This window comes from Nomia melanderi, chromosome 12 (assembly GCF_051020985.1).
Source record: "Nomia melanderi isolate GNS246 chromosome 12, iyNomMela1, whole genome shotgun sequence".
Classification (NCBI taxonomy): domain Eukaryota; kingdom Metazoa; phylum Arthropoda; class Insecta; order Hymenoptera; family Halictidae; genus Nomia; species Nomia melanderi.
In genome coordinates, this window is record NC_135010.1 from 9685736 (window position 1) to 9705198 (window position 19463).

Sequence of the window (19463 nt, forward strand, 5' to 3'; positions counted from 1 at the left end):
TGTACGAGGGTCGCCGGACACTCGCGGAACGGACCGCGATCGTCGCGTTAATTCTTCCGCCGCGAGTTTCCATGGATCGAGTGCTCTCGCAACGGATCTACGATTCTTCGTTGGTATCTTTGGAACGATAATATTTCATGCTTTCTGGGTGTAGCTGGGGAAAGTATTATGAGAAAGTTATGGAGGATTTTGGAGGATATTGAAGAAGATTTTCGAGTATGCAGAGAATGCATTTTTATAAGGTTAAGTGGAACTGGCATTATAAGAAATGTCTTTTTTGCGAACTGCTACGGTAATTTGAAGGTGAAATAAAATAATTCTGCAGAGGTTATAAGTACTCGAAGAATCTTTACTTCGGTGAACTTTTCACTTCCATTCGCGTACTATCTAGTGTTCTTATTCAAGTTCAAATGTTCGAATTGAAATATTCAAACACTCGTAACGGAAGGGTTAAAAGTGTAGTTACAGTTAAAATCAATTCAATCGTGCGGCCATTGTAACTACGCGATTCGCGCGGACAACTGTTGCTGAACGAGTGAATCGGCGTCGGCCATCTTGCGATCGGTTTTCAAACAATGAAGAGGGTGAAATAGTTCGTACCGATAGGGATCCTTCAGGTATGCAATGGTACGTTCGAACGGCGTTCCCGGTGTAACTGGGTAGCCCGTGTTATACGGATAATGAAGGCTATCGGCTTTATACCGCTTCATATGGATATCCACGATATTTGGATAATACAAGTGCTATTGTGATTCGGATACGGGTCTGATACGAGCTGCTGAATTTATGGCGGAAGAGGGAGAGATGAAAAGAGAGAGGGAGAGAGAAGAGAGAGAGAGAGAGAGAGACCCGCGTCCACTGTTATTCCCGGTGCTCGAATGTTTTCTTCGGTATTAACCATCGACAAGTGCGCGGTTCGCCGCGGGGAACACTGGGGCAAAGCAGTCGTGTAATGCGGCGGATGAAGGATCACTCGACTACAGATTATTGTTCGATTCTGAAGTGGATCCGCCCCCGCAATCGTAATTGCTCTACCACAGACAATCCCCTCGCGAGGATATTGCTTTCCGATGGGCGCGTATTTAACGTCTGCTTAGCCTCGAATATTCTGAAAAGACGATAAAGGCCGGGGAACAATAACGCTCGCAATTGGAAGCGGGGATCCTGTGTGTCTGTACGGCAGTGCGCAGTTCAGGCATCCCCGTGAGGTTGATACTTAAAACCGTCGGGAAGTAAAGGTTCTTCCGTGTATCTTCGAAGTTGGTATCAGAGACTAAACTAAAAACTGTAAGGAATATTTCTGAAGAGGTTGTATAATTGACAGCATGCGAATCTATATGGGAAAATAAAAGTAGAGTCTGAAATCAGCTTTTTCTCTAGGAACATTCATTATCTAAATAGCTAACTTTAGAAGTTACTCTGATAACCGAGGATTAGCATATATCTAGGAAGAAGTAGAAATAGTACTTTGCATACTTACGATTTCTTCGTTTGCGAGAAAAGGCGCTGTTCCTTCAAACGCAATCGTCAACAGCGAAATATTTCGAGTTCCTCGTAAACGAGAGCCCCGAGCGTCGTTTACTTTCTATCGTCGATCAATTCCGAGCAATAAAATATGCACACCGCCCCGTCCAATCTTTTCAACTCCCATCAGCGATCATCGATCTCCTTCAACGTTAAACGGCGTCGAAAGGGTGCCTGGCCAAAGGGCGCCGTTTATCGGAAGAGCTAGAATAAACGGGCGCAGCTCGGATCAGGAGGCAGCGATCGACGCCCTCCAAGTGCCGGGCGAAGCTCGAGAACTTTTGACTTCGTTGGCGGAAATAAGAGCGGTCCACGAGTGGTCCGAGCTAGATAGAAAGCGAAACGGATAGAGAGCGAGGGAGAGGCGGAGCTGGAATGATTTCGGCCTGGAATCGGATGTGTGCACGCTGTGGGGTCGGGGGCGGACGATCCGCACTTGCAGCCCGGGGGCGATGTAGCCGAGGGGCCGGGGAAGGATTCATTCATATCGCCAAGCCCCGTGTCTCATTGTCAGAGCCGCGCGCGCTGCGGGACAAAACGGGCGCAGGGGAAGTGAAGTGCTGTCAGGAGCAGCGCACTCTATTGCGCGACACAAATGGCAACCAAAAGTGGAGCTGACGGAAAACGAGAGCCAACCTCCGGGGGGAACGAATTATGCTCGCGTTACGAATTCCGCGGCGCGGCAGGATTTTTCAACTGCCGTAAAATTCGCTGTAGAAATGCGCCAACCGGCTGCTACCCTACAGAAAAATTAATATTTCGCTACTCGGGGATGTAACTGAAAAGAAGTCCGAGGCCGTTCCCGCGAAACAGCAGACGTACGAATGTTACGAGTCGCTTTGAATCTACATCGCGACGTTCCACGGAGGAAAACGGTGAAAGATTCAACAGTCGTCTTTATTCTACTGTTCGAGGATCTCGTGGATCCGCTCTGCGACGAGGGATGGAATCTTTGTAATTGACGTTCGTTCGGATCCCATCGGATAACGTGACAGGGAATAATGAGGAAAGGGACGAAGGAGATGCCGCGATACTTCTTTCGCTCGGTATTGTTACGTCGAAATGGCCGCCGGCTGCGCGGAACGCCGAACGGTCGGCCAAAGGTTAAGGTAATTCGAACAAGAGGCAGTCTAATTGCTCCAGGCGTTTCTGACGGGATCCCGGGAGCGGAATCCCGTAATTATAAATATAATTCGATCGTTAGGAGGGTTGAAGGGCCATCGTCGGTGACCGGGCGGCGTCGGGGAGGGAGGACAAAGAATTAAGCGTAACAAGGTTTCCCGGCGGGACCTGTTATTACGGCCGGCGCGATGCACTCCGGCGACTTCTCGTAATTTTCCGAGTCGCGGGTCCACGGCGAATAATTATAAAAGTGGGACCCTGCAGCCCGGGCTGCCTTTACGGATGTGCAAGCAGCTTTCAGCAAAGCCCGTGTAATTACTGCGCCCCAAGAACTACCCTTTATGACATGTGGCAAGTGCGCGGAGCGCGCGAGAGACGGCGGACGCCATAAAAGATAGCCCGCGATACGTGCGAGCAGCGATTCAGCCCGACTCACGGAGATATATTAACCTATATTTCAAGGGAACGCCCCTCGCGCGCGCCGCTCAACCTCGGGAACGGAATTCGACGAAGTCGCGGCCGCTGTTTACCCTGACAAAGTGGTCGGGTCGTTTCACTTTTATTCTTCTTTCCTTTTTGTAACGATGAATGATACCGTTCAACGCGAATTTCGGTGCTTGACGATGCGGGGAGAAGGTCGTAAAGCTTTCTAACATCGAATTTGAAAGCTATATTGCTAGTTTTTTAAGAGATACAGGGGAATGATATGTTATTTATAGACTACAAAGGCAATAGGTTGTCCAGGGGAAGCAAGGTTCTACAGCGTACCAGGAAATTGGAGATACAAAGTTCCAGTTAAAGAGTTATGAAGTTGATGTTGTAATTAGCGATCGCGGAACGAGCTGTTCGCGAACGTCCACGGAGAACAAAGAATATTTCGCGAGTCGTTTGGAATCTCTCGCGAAGATACAGCGCAACATGCCGACGTAATTAGAAATTATGAGAATAGTTGAAGAAGAACACGCAGACACCGCGCCGGGTCTAGGTTCATCCGACATCGTCGAATCGACGAAGCCAGCAGCCGGGGGGGGGGGGGGACGACTTCTACTCGGGTTTGCTTTTTAGACGTGGTTGTACCGCGAGTTTATGCGCGCGAGCCGGCGCACCGAGTAATTAGCCGTCGCCCGGCAAGAGTGTGACTTCGTTTTAACGGGGCGCGCGTGCGGGGCTTCAATCGAATAACGAGGGAGGACGATTGAAGTGCGGCGAACGCATTGTATAATTGGCGGAGAAATGAAATTTTCATGACAATTTACGTGCAAATGTTTCCTTGGAAACTAACCGTCGCGCCGTGTCGCGCGGCGCCCTCCCTTCCGCCGGGTTTTGTTTTCGAGCGTTTTCGAAACGTCACTCGCCGAAACGTTTTCGACTCGATAATTGTTTCCAAATCACGCGTCACCGGCATCGGAAAATAATTATTTTTCCTGGACCCGACGCGACGGAGGAATCACCGTCGATAACGGCCGCCGCGCCGGTGGCATGGGGGAAACCTAAAAAACACTCGGAGAATGGTGTTGACGTGAACGTGATACGAATTTCATTTGCCGATACGGTAATACGCGCACTTGTTGCCTGATATTTCTCAATCAAGTTAATGTAATGGACATTGCCGCGCGGCCTGCCACCCCTTTCTCCGCCGTCGCCGCCGCCGCCGCTGGACGGGGATTAATAATGCAGTGGAAATTTTGGAACAAACAAATAGTCGCTGACCACATGACAATTTGCTCCGATGAAAACTGCCTTGCTCTTGGTGTGTCCAGCGATAATTACGTTGAATTCCGCGAAATGGCGGACAACCGTTGGAGAGACGAGCTGAACGCGTTGCCGCGGTGTTTCCTTTTTGAGCAATTTACTGTGAACTCTAGTTTTCACCGGACTGCGGATATTTATTATACATTTAACGCTACTCGAAAGTTTGAAGCGTGCTGCGAGTTTAAAAGGGTAAAGTGTTCCTCGAGTGAAGGAGGGACGTTTCATTGAAAATACTCTACTGTGGAGATGAAACAGCACTTAACCGGAGTACAAAAATCCATTAATGATTCCTTGTTTTATATTTCTTCGATGATTATGTCATAAAGGAATTTCTATGTTATTCCATGAAGCTGCACGCTTCCGTCCGTGTACGCGTATTTCGTGCACGATATTTTCTGGTCGCCGGAAAATAATGCAATTCGAAGTATAATCGGATCATCTAAGAATCTAATACGAACTAAAAAGTGAAAAGCAATACTTGACAATAGAATTTCGGGTAGCGCAAGACCCGCGAAATTTTTACGCGGCACTTCGCGTCACACAAAGGGCAGCAATCAATCAATTTCGATAGTTAGATTTATAGGAAACAAGAAAAAAATACGTGCGGGGAATTTCAATATTCAGAATACAATGAAGCGCGCGACAATACGAGCCAGGCTCGTACTCTGTAAAATTGCGAATTTGTATAAATATCCGGAGTCGATTTTCTCGGGAATAATTTTTATACGTACCGTATCGATAGAAATTTCCCCTCTCTCCCTCCTTTTTTTCACTTTTTTCGGTTTCATTCATTGGCGCACGGCACGTGAGTCCGTTCCTCCGCGTGACCGGTCGCCGGCTGCAGCATCGATCCCTGTTGGGTGAATGACGTCGGGGCAAAAAAAAGAAGAAAAGATCGTTCGCCGTGTTGTGATTAAAATATATATAAATAACTTTATTGTTTATAATAAAATGCCCTATCTATTTTACAAATATACAAAACTCTCGCTATGTACAGTGGATAACCTCCGTCCGATGAAACAAGGGACGATCTATCCGCCCAGGGTGGCGAGGCCTCCCCGTTCAAAATTCAATCGTTCCGCAATTCTTTAATAGTCGACCATTGGATTAAACTATCGTGTCGAGTAGAAAGAGAGAAAACTTGTTACTTCGTTGCAATTACGAGTTAATAAAGGTAGTATGCTCGGTGTGTTGTCCTGTGTGTCCGCGCGCGCGTGCACGCTGTGTATGAGGTGTCTCGAGCGTGTGTGTATATCTCTGTGCGCGTGTCGCATCCTCTTTTTTCCCGCCCCCTTCGTTCACGCTTCACGGGTAATCATTTTTCGTCGCTCTCCATTTTCCTTTCCCCCCCGTTCCTTTCGTTCACCCCCGCCTCGCCTGTTTTTTTCTGTGTTTTCGTTTTCTTTTGTCGTCCTTCTTAGTTTTTTTTTTTTTGCCCTAATTACATTTGCACACTACGAAGCTATCACGATTCTCAAAAATACGAATAACCGTTTACTTTAGTTTGGACACCGTGTTACGGAGTACATTGCGATAGTAAGAAATACTTCTTGATAATAAGTAGAGAGAAACGTCGCGGCAGCTGGGAATCCTGCAACAGAAAATCGAGGAGAATTTTAGAATCCGATCGTGCTCATCGTTGTCGACGACGCGTTCTTTAAATCTTTGCGCTCTAGAGATTTTTCACTGAAAATACTCAACATTTTCTGATCCATAGGCGACATTTTCGGAAACTTAACGAGGAGTCGCATGTAAACTGAGAAGATCGTTTGCTTTCGAAGTTTCAATTATTAATTATACGAAGCTTGATATTAAATATCAAACTTTATAATGTTGCCGTATCAGAATAAAGTAACAACTGACAAGCTCCTCTCGAGCGCAAAGAGTTAACAAATTGAAAGTTATCAACGGTTTAGTTCCAAGAAATTAATAGAAGAGCGAGTGTTGCGCCGTCAAAGAGAGAACGCTAAAGGAGTCGAGTCACTCCGAGTTCCCGCCTCTGAAGCGCAAGAAAATATCGGGAACCCGTGCTATCTCGTCCCTTTGATCTCGCTGCCCCGAAATATTTATGTTTTTCGTGCGCGGGCCACCGACGCGACAAAATCACACGCGAAATACTCGAAGCTCCGCGCGAACGATACTCGACCGGAAGTTCCGCGCGATCTCGATAGAAAAATTCGAATCCAATAGCCACTCACCTTGCTCACTGCGATTTCCAATTACTTCATACGTAATGCGAATCGATAATACTTCTGGCAACAGTTCACATCTGAAACAGAGAAAGCGATACGTTCTGTAAATCACGCTGAGAAAAATTCACCGAACATATTTTCAAGAAGACAAAGCTGATGTAACTGCCCACTGAAACTTCTGCTTTTGGCAAGCAGTATATCGACAGATGTACTTTGTCGTCTTTCGAATAGATTTCGACTTATAATCGACGAATTATAGCGATCAATCGTTGACAATTACCCAAATACAGGTCCAAAAATCAATCCTCGAAATACATTCAATAATTTAACAAAACCATCACATCTATCTAATCAAAGTTCCACGAAGTAACTTCTCAAGATCCTTCAAAAAATATAATCCAACTAATTCTTTATACACTTACAAGTACACTCTCTTATTTTAAGATAACCATTTAACCAATTAACTGTTACAACCTCTTTGAAAAGTGTATACATGAAATGTCTCTTGAAAGCTAACTTACAGCTGTTTCAACGATTGTACTCGACATAACACAGTACTTTAACATTTCTTCATAAGTAAACTCAACAAAAACAGTTAACTGATTAAAAAACAGTATGTTCGTATCCCCAGGCTCTGCATTGAATATTCCAGCGAACGCGAATACTAGAAATATTACAAATCTCGAGGATTGTCCTTGATCTTGAATAGACAGTCCTCGGGGAGGCAGGTCCTTTTCAGACCCTCGTCAACCGATCGCGCCGCTCCTCCATTTTCCTTAATACTATACGTTTCAGGAGTCCCCGATCCTCTTTTAGATCAGCCGGGTACGCGGGCGACAGCCTCGCCCCCTTCTCGTCGGACGCGCTTTTAGAAATGCATTTAAACTTCCGCTTGGTTGTGCCCTGAACCGCCCGCCCCAGCCTCCCGGGCGGCGTCCCGCGTCAGAACGCGTTTCCTCGTTTCCACGCGGTTGTCGCGTCTAGACGCGGCGATCCCCGGGCTGTCTGGATCAAGGAAAAAGCTGCGGGCGCGTCGGGATCGCGACTCCCCCGGCCCGGAAATGTCCGCGCTGAAGATTCCGGTTACTTGAACCTCCTTACGCCCTGGTGAACGAATATGGCGGCGCGTCGCTTCGCCTTTTTCGTTACGTCGTTCACTCCTCGCGAGCGGGAGACAAATTGATACGAGGCTTCGACGGGAATTGGAACCAGCGATGCTTCGATCGAGACCTGCCCTCTTTTATCGCGCACGAGCGTTTGAATGGCTTGGAAATATTAATGGTAAGACTTCGCTGATTGCATTTTTTCATTTATTTGGAGGCTTGTTTAGATTCACTGTTTGTTGGAATTACTTCTTGGAGATTTGGTAGTGGATTGAAGGAGATATTATTTAGGCACGCTATTGTTTCATACGAGTTGATTTATTACTATTTTCGTGAGCTCACTGATTGAAATTCTTTGGAATTCTTTGTTAAGTTGATATCCAATTGATATTACCAGCAGGAATAGTTCTATGAAATAGAAGGATCTTTCTCAACGCAAACTTGGAACAATGTTTTAGAAACTGATGAAGAAATAATTCTAGTCTCCTTTCATAAACGATAATAGCGATAAGATTGAGAGGGATATTACGTCGATCCCCAGTTCAATATATCTGCTACACTTCGAGCCTCCCGAAGAGTCGACGAAAAGCCGCTCGAAAGAACGATCGCTAATGTATCGCTAAAGCGAACGGATAACATACGATCGCGATGATAGAATCTTGATGAACTGCCGTCTCAGGCCCGATCGTAGGGGAGTATATCGCGCAAAAAGCGTAACAGTGTCTCATCAGTCGCGAGGCCGGGTGGACGGTCTAAAATTCAAGCCGCCCTTCGATCAATCGCGCAAAAACCTGGAGCCCCGTCCGCAATAAACTACGAGCCGTAAAGCGCCAGATGCGCCGGTAGAAAAACGAAAGGTGGCCGCGAATGGAAGAAAAGGAGAAACCGCTGCGCGAACGGACGAACGGGTTGTGTAGGTACGGGCGCAGCCGGAACGGAGCGAGAAGAGGACGAAGCAGAAAGAGAGAAAGAACGGCGAGCGGAGTGGAGCAAACCGGAGCAGAACACGGAGCCCGAAGTCGCGCCGGCTAACTTTTTCCCCTGGCGAGACGCCGGCGATTTAATTGAACCGGGTCGGAAAATTAATAATGACTCGGGGTATCGGGCGTCGCTTCCCGTTTTTGTTTGCCGGGTTACCGGTCGGTTAGCAGGAGAGAGACGAAGACGAGGATAGAGGCGGCGGCAGCGTGGGTCGTTTGTAAAATAATTCCGATGGATCGATCGCGGCGGTTGTTCCGCGAGGAAACGGCCGTGGAACCCGGCCGGCGCAAATGTAATTACAACGTCAGCCGGAGGGCAACACCGCGCCTCGCTCGTAGGAAACGGCCGCATAAACAATCGCCGCTATTGATTGCGAAAAATCACTTTCGGCTCACCCGGTACACGCGAGGTGTGTTCCATCGGATTGGTCGCGACATCGGCCGGACGTTCAATCGCCGAAATGATGGCGACGGCCGGAGCTCGTCGATCATTAATTCGGTCGGATTGATCGCGGCAAGAGTCCAGGTGAGAATTTTCATCCACCCCCCCGCCGTCCCAATCCCGCCCCGCTGTTCCGCGGTATACAATTTCGGGTGATGACGACGCATCAACTTGTCGCGATGTTATGAATGTCCCTCGCCCCGTCACAAAGTGGCCGCGATTGCCGGCGTATTATATTATCAATTAGACACAATCGCGCGCCGCGTCCGGCCGAGCCGGGCCCGGTGATTAATTATGCGCCACGTGCACATGCAAATAAGTGCGATCGATGCGCCGCGCGTAGCAGCGCAGCAGCACGGAACGACGATTCGCGAACGCGCCGCCTCTGTGCTGCACCGGCCACGGTAATAATCGGGACGAAGCACGCCCTGTTTCGTTACTACGGTTGTTCCTGTGTACCTTTGTCGCGGAACTTTTTCGCGGACCGTTCTCACGACGACGCTGCTCGTTTCGCGAACGACGCTCGTTAGCTCGCGGCTACTTCCACGGACGCGGACTTTAATCTCGTCGTTATCGTTTGTCGTCGTAAACTCCGGTACTCGAGGCTGCCGCGGTGCTATTAGGACGACACCTTGCTCGATGATACTCGATTTGTTCATGATTTCTACGCGGAGTGTTCTGTTCTAGTATGTTCCTTGCGAATTAGTTCGTTAATCGAAGATTCAAGAGGTTGGAGAGTGACTTAGGGTTTGTGGGTGGAAAGAGTCGAATCGTTTGTGGGGATGAACAGTAGTTTAGGGTGTATTTTCATTTGAATATGGTTGCCCGTTTCTGCGGACAGCCATGGTATTGTTGATTTAGAACCGAAAACAATGAAACGACAAATCCCACCGTACACAACAGTTGATTCCCAAACAAGCTCGATCCCTCCGCAACGTTTTCCTTCATCACAGCCGCAAAACTAGCCGAGCCCCGAGATTCCGCGGCGAACAGCACGCGACTCGGTACCGGGCTAGTTAACGAAAATGGAAATAAAGCCGGCCGGGGCCCGATCAAGTAACACAATCGCCGGGAATTCGATTTGCTCCGGTAATGAAAACATCGGATCCACGGGCGGGATCCGATTGCGCGCGTTGCCCTCTGTCCGCTGTCGGTTTCGTTGATTTTCCCGTTTTCACGGGTCCCGGTGCGAAACTGTCGCGAGTTTGTTACGCGTCGGATCGCGTTCCCGCGACGAGGAGAACTCGGACGCGCGCCGCGTCAAAGGAAACCGTAAGCTGTTCCACAGCGAAAAACGATTTTCCGCGAAAGTATCGCTGGACGATAGTGAATCGAACGGAACTTCGCGGTAGTAACGTTTCCTGTAACACGGTATTCGAGGAACGACAGGAATTCGAAGGAAAATAAATTTCCTATTATCGGCGGGGCGGGTGCGTATCGGTATCGCATTGCTATCACGATTACCCGAAGCGTTTTCCAGGGTACATCGATGTGTTATCGGAGGAAGTTAATACGATTGTTCGCCGCGCGTCCGGGATGAACTCGGACTCGGTATTGCAGCACCACGGTAATCTTTGTTCGGGAAAGCCGCGTGCAAGCGCTCGGAAAACATCGAGCGTTCGATCATAAATAGATTTTCGGAATTCTTGAACTTCCTGGTTCGCCGGCTGTCCATCCCCTTCGTACCTTTTCCCTTTCCACCCTGCCCCGTTCGCCGGCCGCGGAAAACACAAAGACTGTCCATTTGCCATCTGATAATAATTGGAAAAGTTATCGCGGAGATGAAGTTTTCTCCGCGACTAACATCTCCTGCCCGTGGACCATTCCTGTAATGTAAAATGGAGAAACTTTCGCATCGGGGAATAACTTCCGGTGCTTTTGAATGATATTACTTTCTTCGCGGCGCAAACACTCGCGGTGCCCGGCTTCTTCCGCGGTCTGCTCTTCTCCCGGCCGGAATTTCAATCAGCGATTCGTGCGGGAGATGCCCGCCGCCGTCGGAGATCGCTTTAATGCGACTGGATCGTGTCTGGATTGTATAAATTACTTACGTCCTAGCCGGCTTAGCCTGGGACGGATATTCGAGACGCGTTTCCGTGAATATTAGGTTGACCGCGGGATTCTAAGATTCTTTCGCTTGAAGATAAAGGATTGGCTTAACGTAGCATCGATTTTCATTGGTAATCTCGCGTTTGGTATCGTGTTCTTTTGGATAACGAAGTTTTCATTATCCTCGTACATAGACGACAAGTTCGTCGATTAGAAGACACCTCGCGATGACATTATAAATATTTGAAGACAGCAAGATTAGATTAGATTAGATTAGATTACAGTGTTCTGTTCAACATCAACGAACAGAACATGCAATTGGCGAATTATACCGTGGTCCAAATTCTCTCTTATTCAATCAAGATAAGCACGGTTATCTCGAGGACACCGGGTATATCGTCGGCAAGTACCTATACATTACCAAGCCACAGAGCGGAGAGAATTTCCGAAGAAAAGGATGTATCATCAGCGTGGCCGAGTAAATTTATCTCTTCTTAATCGGGCCGTTTCGCAGGAGCGTTAAAAAGCAGCAAGATACAAGGGAGGAATAAATGTCTATGGCAGGGTGAATTACGGCCGCGGCGGCATCCGTAATCGTTCTCGTCGTGAATTAAAACCAGATTAAGATATCAGCACGGGGGCAGGTCGGCGGCTACTGGCTCCAGTGAACGAGGGCGGCAACAATGGTAACACACAAAGACAGACAGAGAAAGACAGACCGAGGGCCAAGAGAGAGAAACCGGAGAGTCCAGAGAAAATAATGAAACGTACTAAGCGGTCTCGGGATGCCACCCCCGCGAGCTAGCGAGCGAGCGAGCGAGCGCGTTTCACAGCGGAAAGTCCCTTCCGTGTTTACAAACAAGTGGAACTGGTTCTGAAGGGAGAGGCCGGCAGAGTGGACACGCCCTGCCCCCGGTGGCTCTCGACCGTGTGAAAGAGCCCCGCGCACCGATGAGACGAACAAAGAGCCACTGTCCTTTGTCTCAACCGTTCACGACAGAGTGAATATAAGCGCGAGCGTGTTAATTAAAGCCGATATAGCGGAGGCCGCGGATAATCGTGCGTGTAGAAGGATCGAAAAAAGTAAAAGAGAAGACGGCCAGCGAGAGACAGGGAGGGGGTGGAGACGAGAAGGGGGAGGGAGAGAAGTACGAGGATGACGATAAAAAAAAAAATGTCAGAGAGGAACGGAGAAGAAAGGACAAGGAGAGAGAGGGAAGTCGAGAAGAACAGAGAGATCGGAGAATTTATCCCCGCGGATCGACGCCCAAAGGCGGCTCCGCGCACCACCGTCTCTAATAATGCCGGGACGTTAATTAATATCGCGCATAATAACGACGTTCCGATTGCATTCCGACTCGCATTACTTTTATTGCGCGTTGGGACTGACCAGCGCGGCGGTTAAGACATCGCGAATGGTCTCCGCGCGACCGTCCTCGTCATTATTAACCGCCATTATCGTTCGCTGGCGATCGTCGTTAACGCGGTGTGAAATTGAAATCCCCCATTGTTCCGCGACTATTAACATTCCGTACGGTGGACACCCGCGGGGTGGTCGACGCGTGTCCTCGCGGAACTATTGTGTAAGGGTTGGACGGGATAATTGGAAAGTAACGAAACGTTTGTAAGTCGTGCGTTGGGTGTGACGCTGGATGCTCGAGGAGTTTCCGTACGAAGCATGGTATAATATGTTATTAAACGTTGTTCAGGATTTAATATCGTTCTGAGAAAGTTTCGTTCTATGGGATGTTAATAATGGCTCTAGGCAATATTAGCCTTTAACAGTTGAAAGTTTCCACTATGAGGTAACGTAGACGTACAGAAAACACTGATAGGAGCTCTGGTATAATAAAATAAAGAATATGTCCCAACCTGCAGCAAACGTAATAAACGGAAATGAAAGTAACATTGGGATATATTTTCTATTTTATTATATTGAAAATCCTATCCACGTTTCCTCTACGTTCAGCCAATATTCTGTTGTCTCACAAATAAACTCGGAATTACCAAAAAGTTACCGCCCCTTAAGGGTAAATACATTTTTCCGCTGTACGAAGCGTTTTCATTATTTCGCCCAATCCCCGTGAACCCCGCTCGCTGGCCCTTGTTTTCACCCTTCGACGGGTTCTGTCGCGGGCCATCCGCTAATAAGGGTGTCCCCGATCCACAGTGCGGATGGCCGATGCATTATTCCTCCCCGTTCTTCCGATGGTACCGTGTACATCCGGCGAAACTTCGGCTCCAATATTCAGAGCGAACCGTTGAAATCCACCCCGGCAGGATTTCAAGGAGAGAGGAAACTTTCCTCGGCCGAACACATTCGCCGTCCACCCCCTCCCCTATCTGTACTTCGTGCTCGGTTCATTAAAATTGAAGGTTCCTCGTCGTTGCCCGTTGCCAAGTCGAAAGTCTGCAGAAAGTTCTATGTATCCTGCCGGTGCTCTCCTCTCGCTCTCCTTTTTCCGTTCTTCTTTCGACGTCTTTTCGTTACTCGCTCATTCCCCTTCTCATCTTCCATGGTTACCCACCCTTCGCAAGAGAGCAGCGATAGTAATAAAACGCTACACACCCGGTATATTTCGTTACACACTAGGCCTTAGCTGTCCTGTCAGGAACAACCCTCGAAACTTTGCGCCCTAGGGGACGCGGCCATTTCTCCCTCTTTGCCGCGCCGCTTCTCGATATTCGAGGTCTACATGTAAATTCGACGTGTTTCCTTCCTCTTTCCGCTTTTTCTCCTCTCTTCGTTTTTGTTTTTTTGTACCGGTCAGCTTGAACGACTGATACACGCAGAACAACGACTGTTGCCGCGTGTTACCGCGTAGACAAAACTTTTTGTGGAACATCGAGAAAGAACTTTCGCGAACACCATTTTCGGGTTACTGTGAAATGGGGAACATCGCGAACGATCAGGGAATATTAGGAATATCTGTAGTAGTTTCTGTTACGCAAGGGGTAAACTTGGTTTTTTGAATATATTCGAAAAAGCAAGAAATGAATTACATTTTCTTTTAATTATAATATTAGTTCGGACGAATGAACTGAAATATGACACGAAGATATCGAAGAAAATCAGAAATGCATATTTTCTAAACTTTAATGAATACCTACGATTTCCCAAAATAATATTGTCTCTCCAATTTCCTTGAATAGCTATAATACTTACGGAACACTTTCGAGTACATCCGCATTGAATTCTTAAACATCCCCGACATCGCCGCTATCGATCCGATCACCGATGCTCACCAGATTTCAAAGGGAATTACTCTCGGTGAACATATTCCGGTAGACAATAGCAATGCTAAACATCGCGCCGGAGACGAGGAACGATAACAATAAAGGCACCGCGGTCGCGTAACTCGTTCAAGGGGAACAACTTCCGCGTGACCCAGGATCCGCAGGAGTGCAGCCATTTCTCCGTGAAAATCTGAATGCTCGCCGAGTCCCCGAAACCCACTGCGATGTATTTCATCCTCCAGCGAGCATCTCCTATTCCCCGTTACACTTTAAGCTCTTGTATGATTCAAAGCCTCATCATAAACACGGTTTCCAGGAGTCCGGGGTCGGCGTAAAACAATAATAACGCGGATTAAGCTTGCGCACCGCAAGGGTAGCGAACGGGGAAATGAATTTCGAATGGTAGACTACATGCCGGAAGAGGCTGGAATAAAACTTTCGTCGGTCGGGAACGTTCGTTCGTTCGTGAGCATCGAATTCCAGGGCGTATTCCGGTCCGGCGATTCTTGTCGAAACCTTTTGTGCCTCGGCTTCATTTTCCGCGCGGCCGATCACACGCGGATCGATCGCGCCGATCGATCGGCTGCGTCCCCCGGGGTAAGGATAGACGCCGGAGAAATCATCAAGGATAAGTGTGTACACGGGTTTTTCGTCGGAGCCGAGGGAATCGCCTGGCGCGGCGAACACGGCCGATCAGAAATCTCGTTTCGCGCTTCGGACGATCGAAATCGAACGCGAACGAGAGGATAGGGAGAGAGATTGTACGTGTACGGGAAAGAGAAAGAGCCACGGCAACGAGGGAGAAAAAGAGAGGCAGTGAGAGAGGCGTGACGCGGAAAGCGTCATTCAAATTTCGGCTCGTTGCACGCGAGCCGCGGCTCCTGGAGCGGAATGACACGACGGAATGACGATGCCGCAATGGCTCGTTTTTTTTTTTTGCGCTCGGTTCGACCGGCTATGAATGCGAATCGAATCTACGCGGTCGAAAGGCGGTGGCCTCGTTCGGGTAACGAGCGATTCGAAAATGCGTTCGCGGCCCTCTTTCGAACACTTTCACGCTCGACGCGACCCGTTAATTCTTCTCGAAAACCGCGGGAACTCGATCTCGTTTCTCCGGCGAATTCGAACAGTCTCTGAACGAAGAACGCGTTCCGAAAAATCACACTCTCCAGAGGAGTGGCGGGAAAAGGAGAGCGCGTGAAATATTTTCACGGGGACCGCTTCGCCGGCGAGAGTTTCATTAAAATCGTCGAACGCCGTTTCGGTATATTCCGCTGTCAATAAGATATCGCGGGAAACGGGGGGCCCGATACGAGGCTGCCAGTCGAGCAAAACGAATTCCCCGATCGATCGACAACGGAGAATTCCTTTTTTTCACCCCGCGGCCACGGTAACGTACGTAATAAAAAGAATCCTTTTACGCGTCGGATCGACCCGTGCCGCGCATTCCCGAAACGCGAACATTTATTCCACTGTGTAACGAACAATGGGGTCTGGCGGGCTGTCGAACGAGGACGGAATTATTCGGGGTCGACGCCTGGCCGCGAAATCGACGGCGACGCTAAAATTCGCCGCGGGCACACGCACGCCTTAAATTTCTATTTGTAATTGCGTCGGGGAACGAAGCGGGAAAAACCTGGTACGGGGGAAATGCTGTCGAATAAAGCGGCGAAAAAAAAGGGCGGGTTAGACGGGAATAGAGAGGGAAATCGGGAGAGGGAGAAAGAGGAAACCGAAAGACCGGGAAGGAAACAGAGAAATCAAGAGAGAGCGGAAAAAGGAGAGGAGAAATTAAAGGGCGGAGAAAGAGGGAGCACCGATGAACAGAGAAAAAAAGAGCGAAGTCAAGGGAGAGAGGGAACGGGAGAGAAAAAGCCAAAGCAAAGAGAATCAGAGGGACGGAAATCAAGAGAGACGAGGTGAGTAGGGTGGCCGGCGGAGCGCTGCATGGAAATTTCGGTCCGACTCCCGACCACTCTCTGGAAAGTGAAATGACGCATAGGAATGACGAGCCGCAGCAACGCTTGTTCCCTCCGTTCCCGATTCGGCCATTTGTACCGATCCCGACAGCCAGCAGCGCGGCAGCAAGCGCGGACCGCGTTCACCGCGGGAACCGGGCGAGTCTATTCGACCGAGCACAATGTAAGAGCATTTTTCGTGCTAACGAATGGCACCGTGTTCCGATTTTGTCGTCCCGTTTATACGCCCTGGCCCGCCTATGATTTCCGCTTTTTCCAATTCCCTCCCCCCGCGAGAATGTCTCCGATCCCATGGTTTTTCCAGCTTTTAATCCAGCCGCGCACAGAAAAACGCACCGGGACTGCGAACAAATCCCAAGGCGGGTCCCGCCATTTGCATCATCAGCCACCGTCCGTTCGTCCGTCCATCCGTCTGTCTGCCCGTTCATTCGTTCGTTTCTCTCTTCCGCCGCAACCCCGCGCCATTCCAGCGGTGTTTTGATATCCGCGGTGGCCGTTCCGCGGACGTCGGGATCGAAACGCGCAATTTTCGAAAGCATTTCCGCGGGCTTTATCGACCCGCCCGCTCGGCCTGCAGTACACCGAACGATAATTGCGTGCATGTAATTATGGCGCGAAATGTATTCATCTCGAATATGCATGCGTAATTTGCGAGCCCGGCCCGCCGCGTCTCCGTTGTTTCAAATATTAACAGAAACCATCGGTGGCAGTGGCGGGCCCGGTACATAATGGAAGTTTCTTATAACGGTAATTACGCCAATCCCAGTTAGAACGTTCGCCGTGTTGTCTCTAATAACAGTAAGATGATATTGTATTCGGTTACTAACGACGGGATTCCATTAGCCGGTTACCCGGGGTTAAACAATTCGAACGCGCCCGATATTACCCCGAATTAATTCGGAACACGTCGATCCGTCTGCCGTCGGGGCTCGAAAGTTTCGGGATCGTTTGGTCGGGCTGTAAAGTGGATTTGAACGTTCACTGATAAATAGTTACTGAACCACGCAACATTACACACCGTGTTATTCTTGAATCTGCTTAGTTTTCGTTGGAACACCGATAGTTTACAAACGACCGCACAACGTTGGCAAATACTTCGTTCGATCGTATCGTATGACTCCATTGTATCACGTATCCCGCAAAATCAATTTCCAAATGAAATTATCTTCCGAATTTCAATCGCGTCGCTGCCGGAATCAACGATACACGGAATTACCGTACGCGCGTTACAGCGATTCGAGCTTTTTTTTTACGAGAGAATCTTCTTTCGGTTTCCCGTCGCAACAACAGCGGCAGATTTCGCGTGTCCGCGTTGTCCCAAGTTTTTCGCCGAACGAAACCCTCCGGCGGGCAAAACGCATTTTTCATAACGGGTCCGAACCGCTTCTGTCCGATAACGATCGACAGATATCGCTCGGCTCCGCGAGCAAGGCTGCGCGAGCACAAATTTTTCCTTATCGCGGCCGGACATCTGCGCGCTCGGACCTTTCGCACGCGAATTTCGGAGGGGAAAAAGCGGACGCGAACGAAAAAAAAAGGGAAGAGAAGGAAAAAGGGAAAAATAATAAAAGTCCCTTTAGCGCGAAACGCGCGCCGCGTTTACGTTCGACTGAGTCCGCGGGCTACGATCGCGTCGGATACGAGCGTGCGGCCGTTCTCCAACCTGGAACTGGAACCTATGAATTTCCCATACAATATCATGGAGACCGGCTCCGCGTGGGAGCTGACGTTTTCGCCGTGCACCGACATAAAAGTGGCTATATAAAGTTCCTCCTTTCGCTGTACGTGGGCCCCGGTATCTGCGGTTCCACGCGGCGCCCGCCTCGAGAGGCTGCCGGGAGCTTTGTCAAACAACGTGTCCTGATACGCTCCGGAAACTGCTCGCAGCCGGATCGAAACTTTCTCGTATATTTTCCGCCGCGCGACGTCGTAATCCTAATCAAACACTCTCGATCTGGTCGCTGCTCGAACGCCAAAGGTCATTCCCAGAGAAATCTCTGTACATTCTTTTACTTTTCTGTCGGTCCTCCCTCGGGAATACTCTACGGATTTTCTTGAACGTTTAAACGGGTATATGGTAGCTTATTCTGTGTACTGAACAAACACATAAAGTACGATGGTATTTGATCTGTTACAACGTTTACAGTTTATGATGGAGAAGAAAATAGAGGACGAGATTTATGTGGCTGTCTCTTGAATGTTATGGAATCAGCGATATTGTCAGCAACTGTGAGCCTGTCGAGGATCATTGTTTCAGTGTATTCTTTAGAAACGTTGAAATGTTAAAGGACACGATTAAGGTACACTTCCGTCTTCAATATGACAAACCAAACCTTCCAAGATCATATAAAATCATGTCAAATCACATCTTTCTTTACATCTAATAATTCTTCAGCTGAGTAAATAATAGTTCCCTAGATGCTAAGATAGAAAGCATCTTCCGATTAACAACATCCACTCCTAAATCTGTCGATACGAAACAAACACTCAGAAAACACTTCCCGATGCTTCGTGTTCGCTTGAAACCGCCGAAAAATCGTTTCACGCGAATCGGACGGTCCCTCGGAACTCATTCCGTTCCCGTGGCCGGAATTGAGACGCGTCCCCGCGAATCTCGAATTATACGTTTACGAGGGTCTCCGGGCGGACAAGTTTCCCCCTGGGCCTGGGGATGCGGGCCAGTGAACCTTCGCCGGATTCGACGTTCGGTGCGTCGTAAAACCTGGAATGAAAGCGCGAAACGGTGCCGGAAAAGGGGGAGAGGGATCGGACAAACGCCGGAGCGCGAAAAATATAAAAAGGGGTGCGGAACTGGGAGAAGGGATATATCCATCTGTCCGTGCTTTCGGGAACGAGGTACACTGCTGGTCAAAAGTGTGGGACCACTTGCATCCTTGATGACTCTTGCCAAAAATCACTTATATGTATCGCACTATCAGTTTTCTTCTTAAGTTTTATACTTGATTAATTCATGTAAATCAGTTCTATTGTAATGTACAGAAATTCTGAAGTGAATGTTGCTTTTAAATGGTGGAGATTTTTTCGTGATCTTTATAAGAGTTCCAAACTTTTGACCGACGGTG

General features: G+C 48.7%; 1 protein-coding gene and 1 long non-coding RNA gene across 2 annotated transcripts in view; one reads left to right on the forward strand and one right to left on the reverse strand.

Moving 5' to 3' along the window:
* The window catches only part of LOC143175151 (uncharacterized), a 168639-nt gene that overhangs the window by 4047 nt on the left and 145129 nt on the right, over nucleotides 1–19463 (forward strand). The gene's annotated exons all lie outside the window — the stretch shown is intronic.
* LOC143175158 (uncharacterized) lies at nucleotides 5306–9774 on the reverse strand. The gene is made up of 3 exons (XM_076372788.1): nucleotides 9575–9774; nucleotides 6597–6667; nucleotides 5306–5989 (listed from the first exon to the last, which is right to left on the reverse strand). The coding sequence occupies exons 1-3, from the start codon at nucleotides 9772–9774 to the stop codon at nucleotides 5898–5900; spliced, it is 363 nt and encodes a 120-aa protein (XP_076228903.1). The 3' UTR covers nucleotides 5306–5897.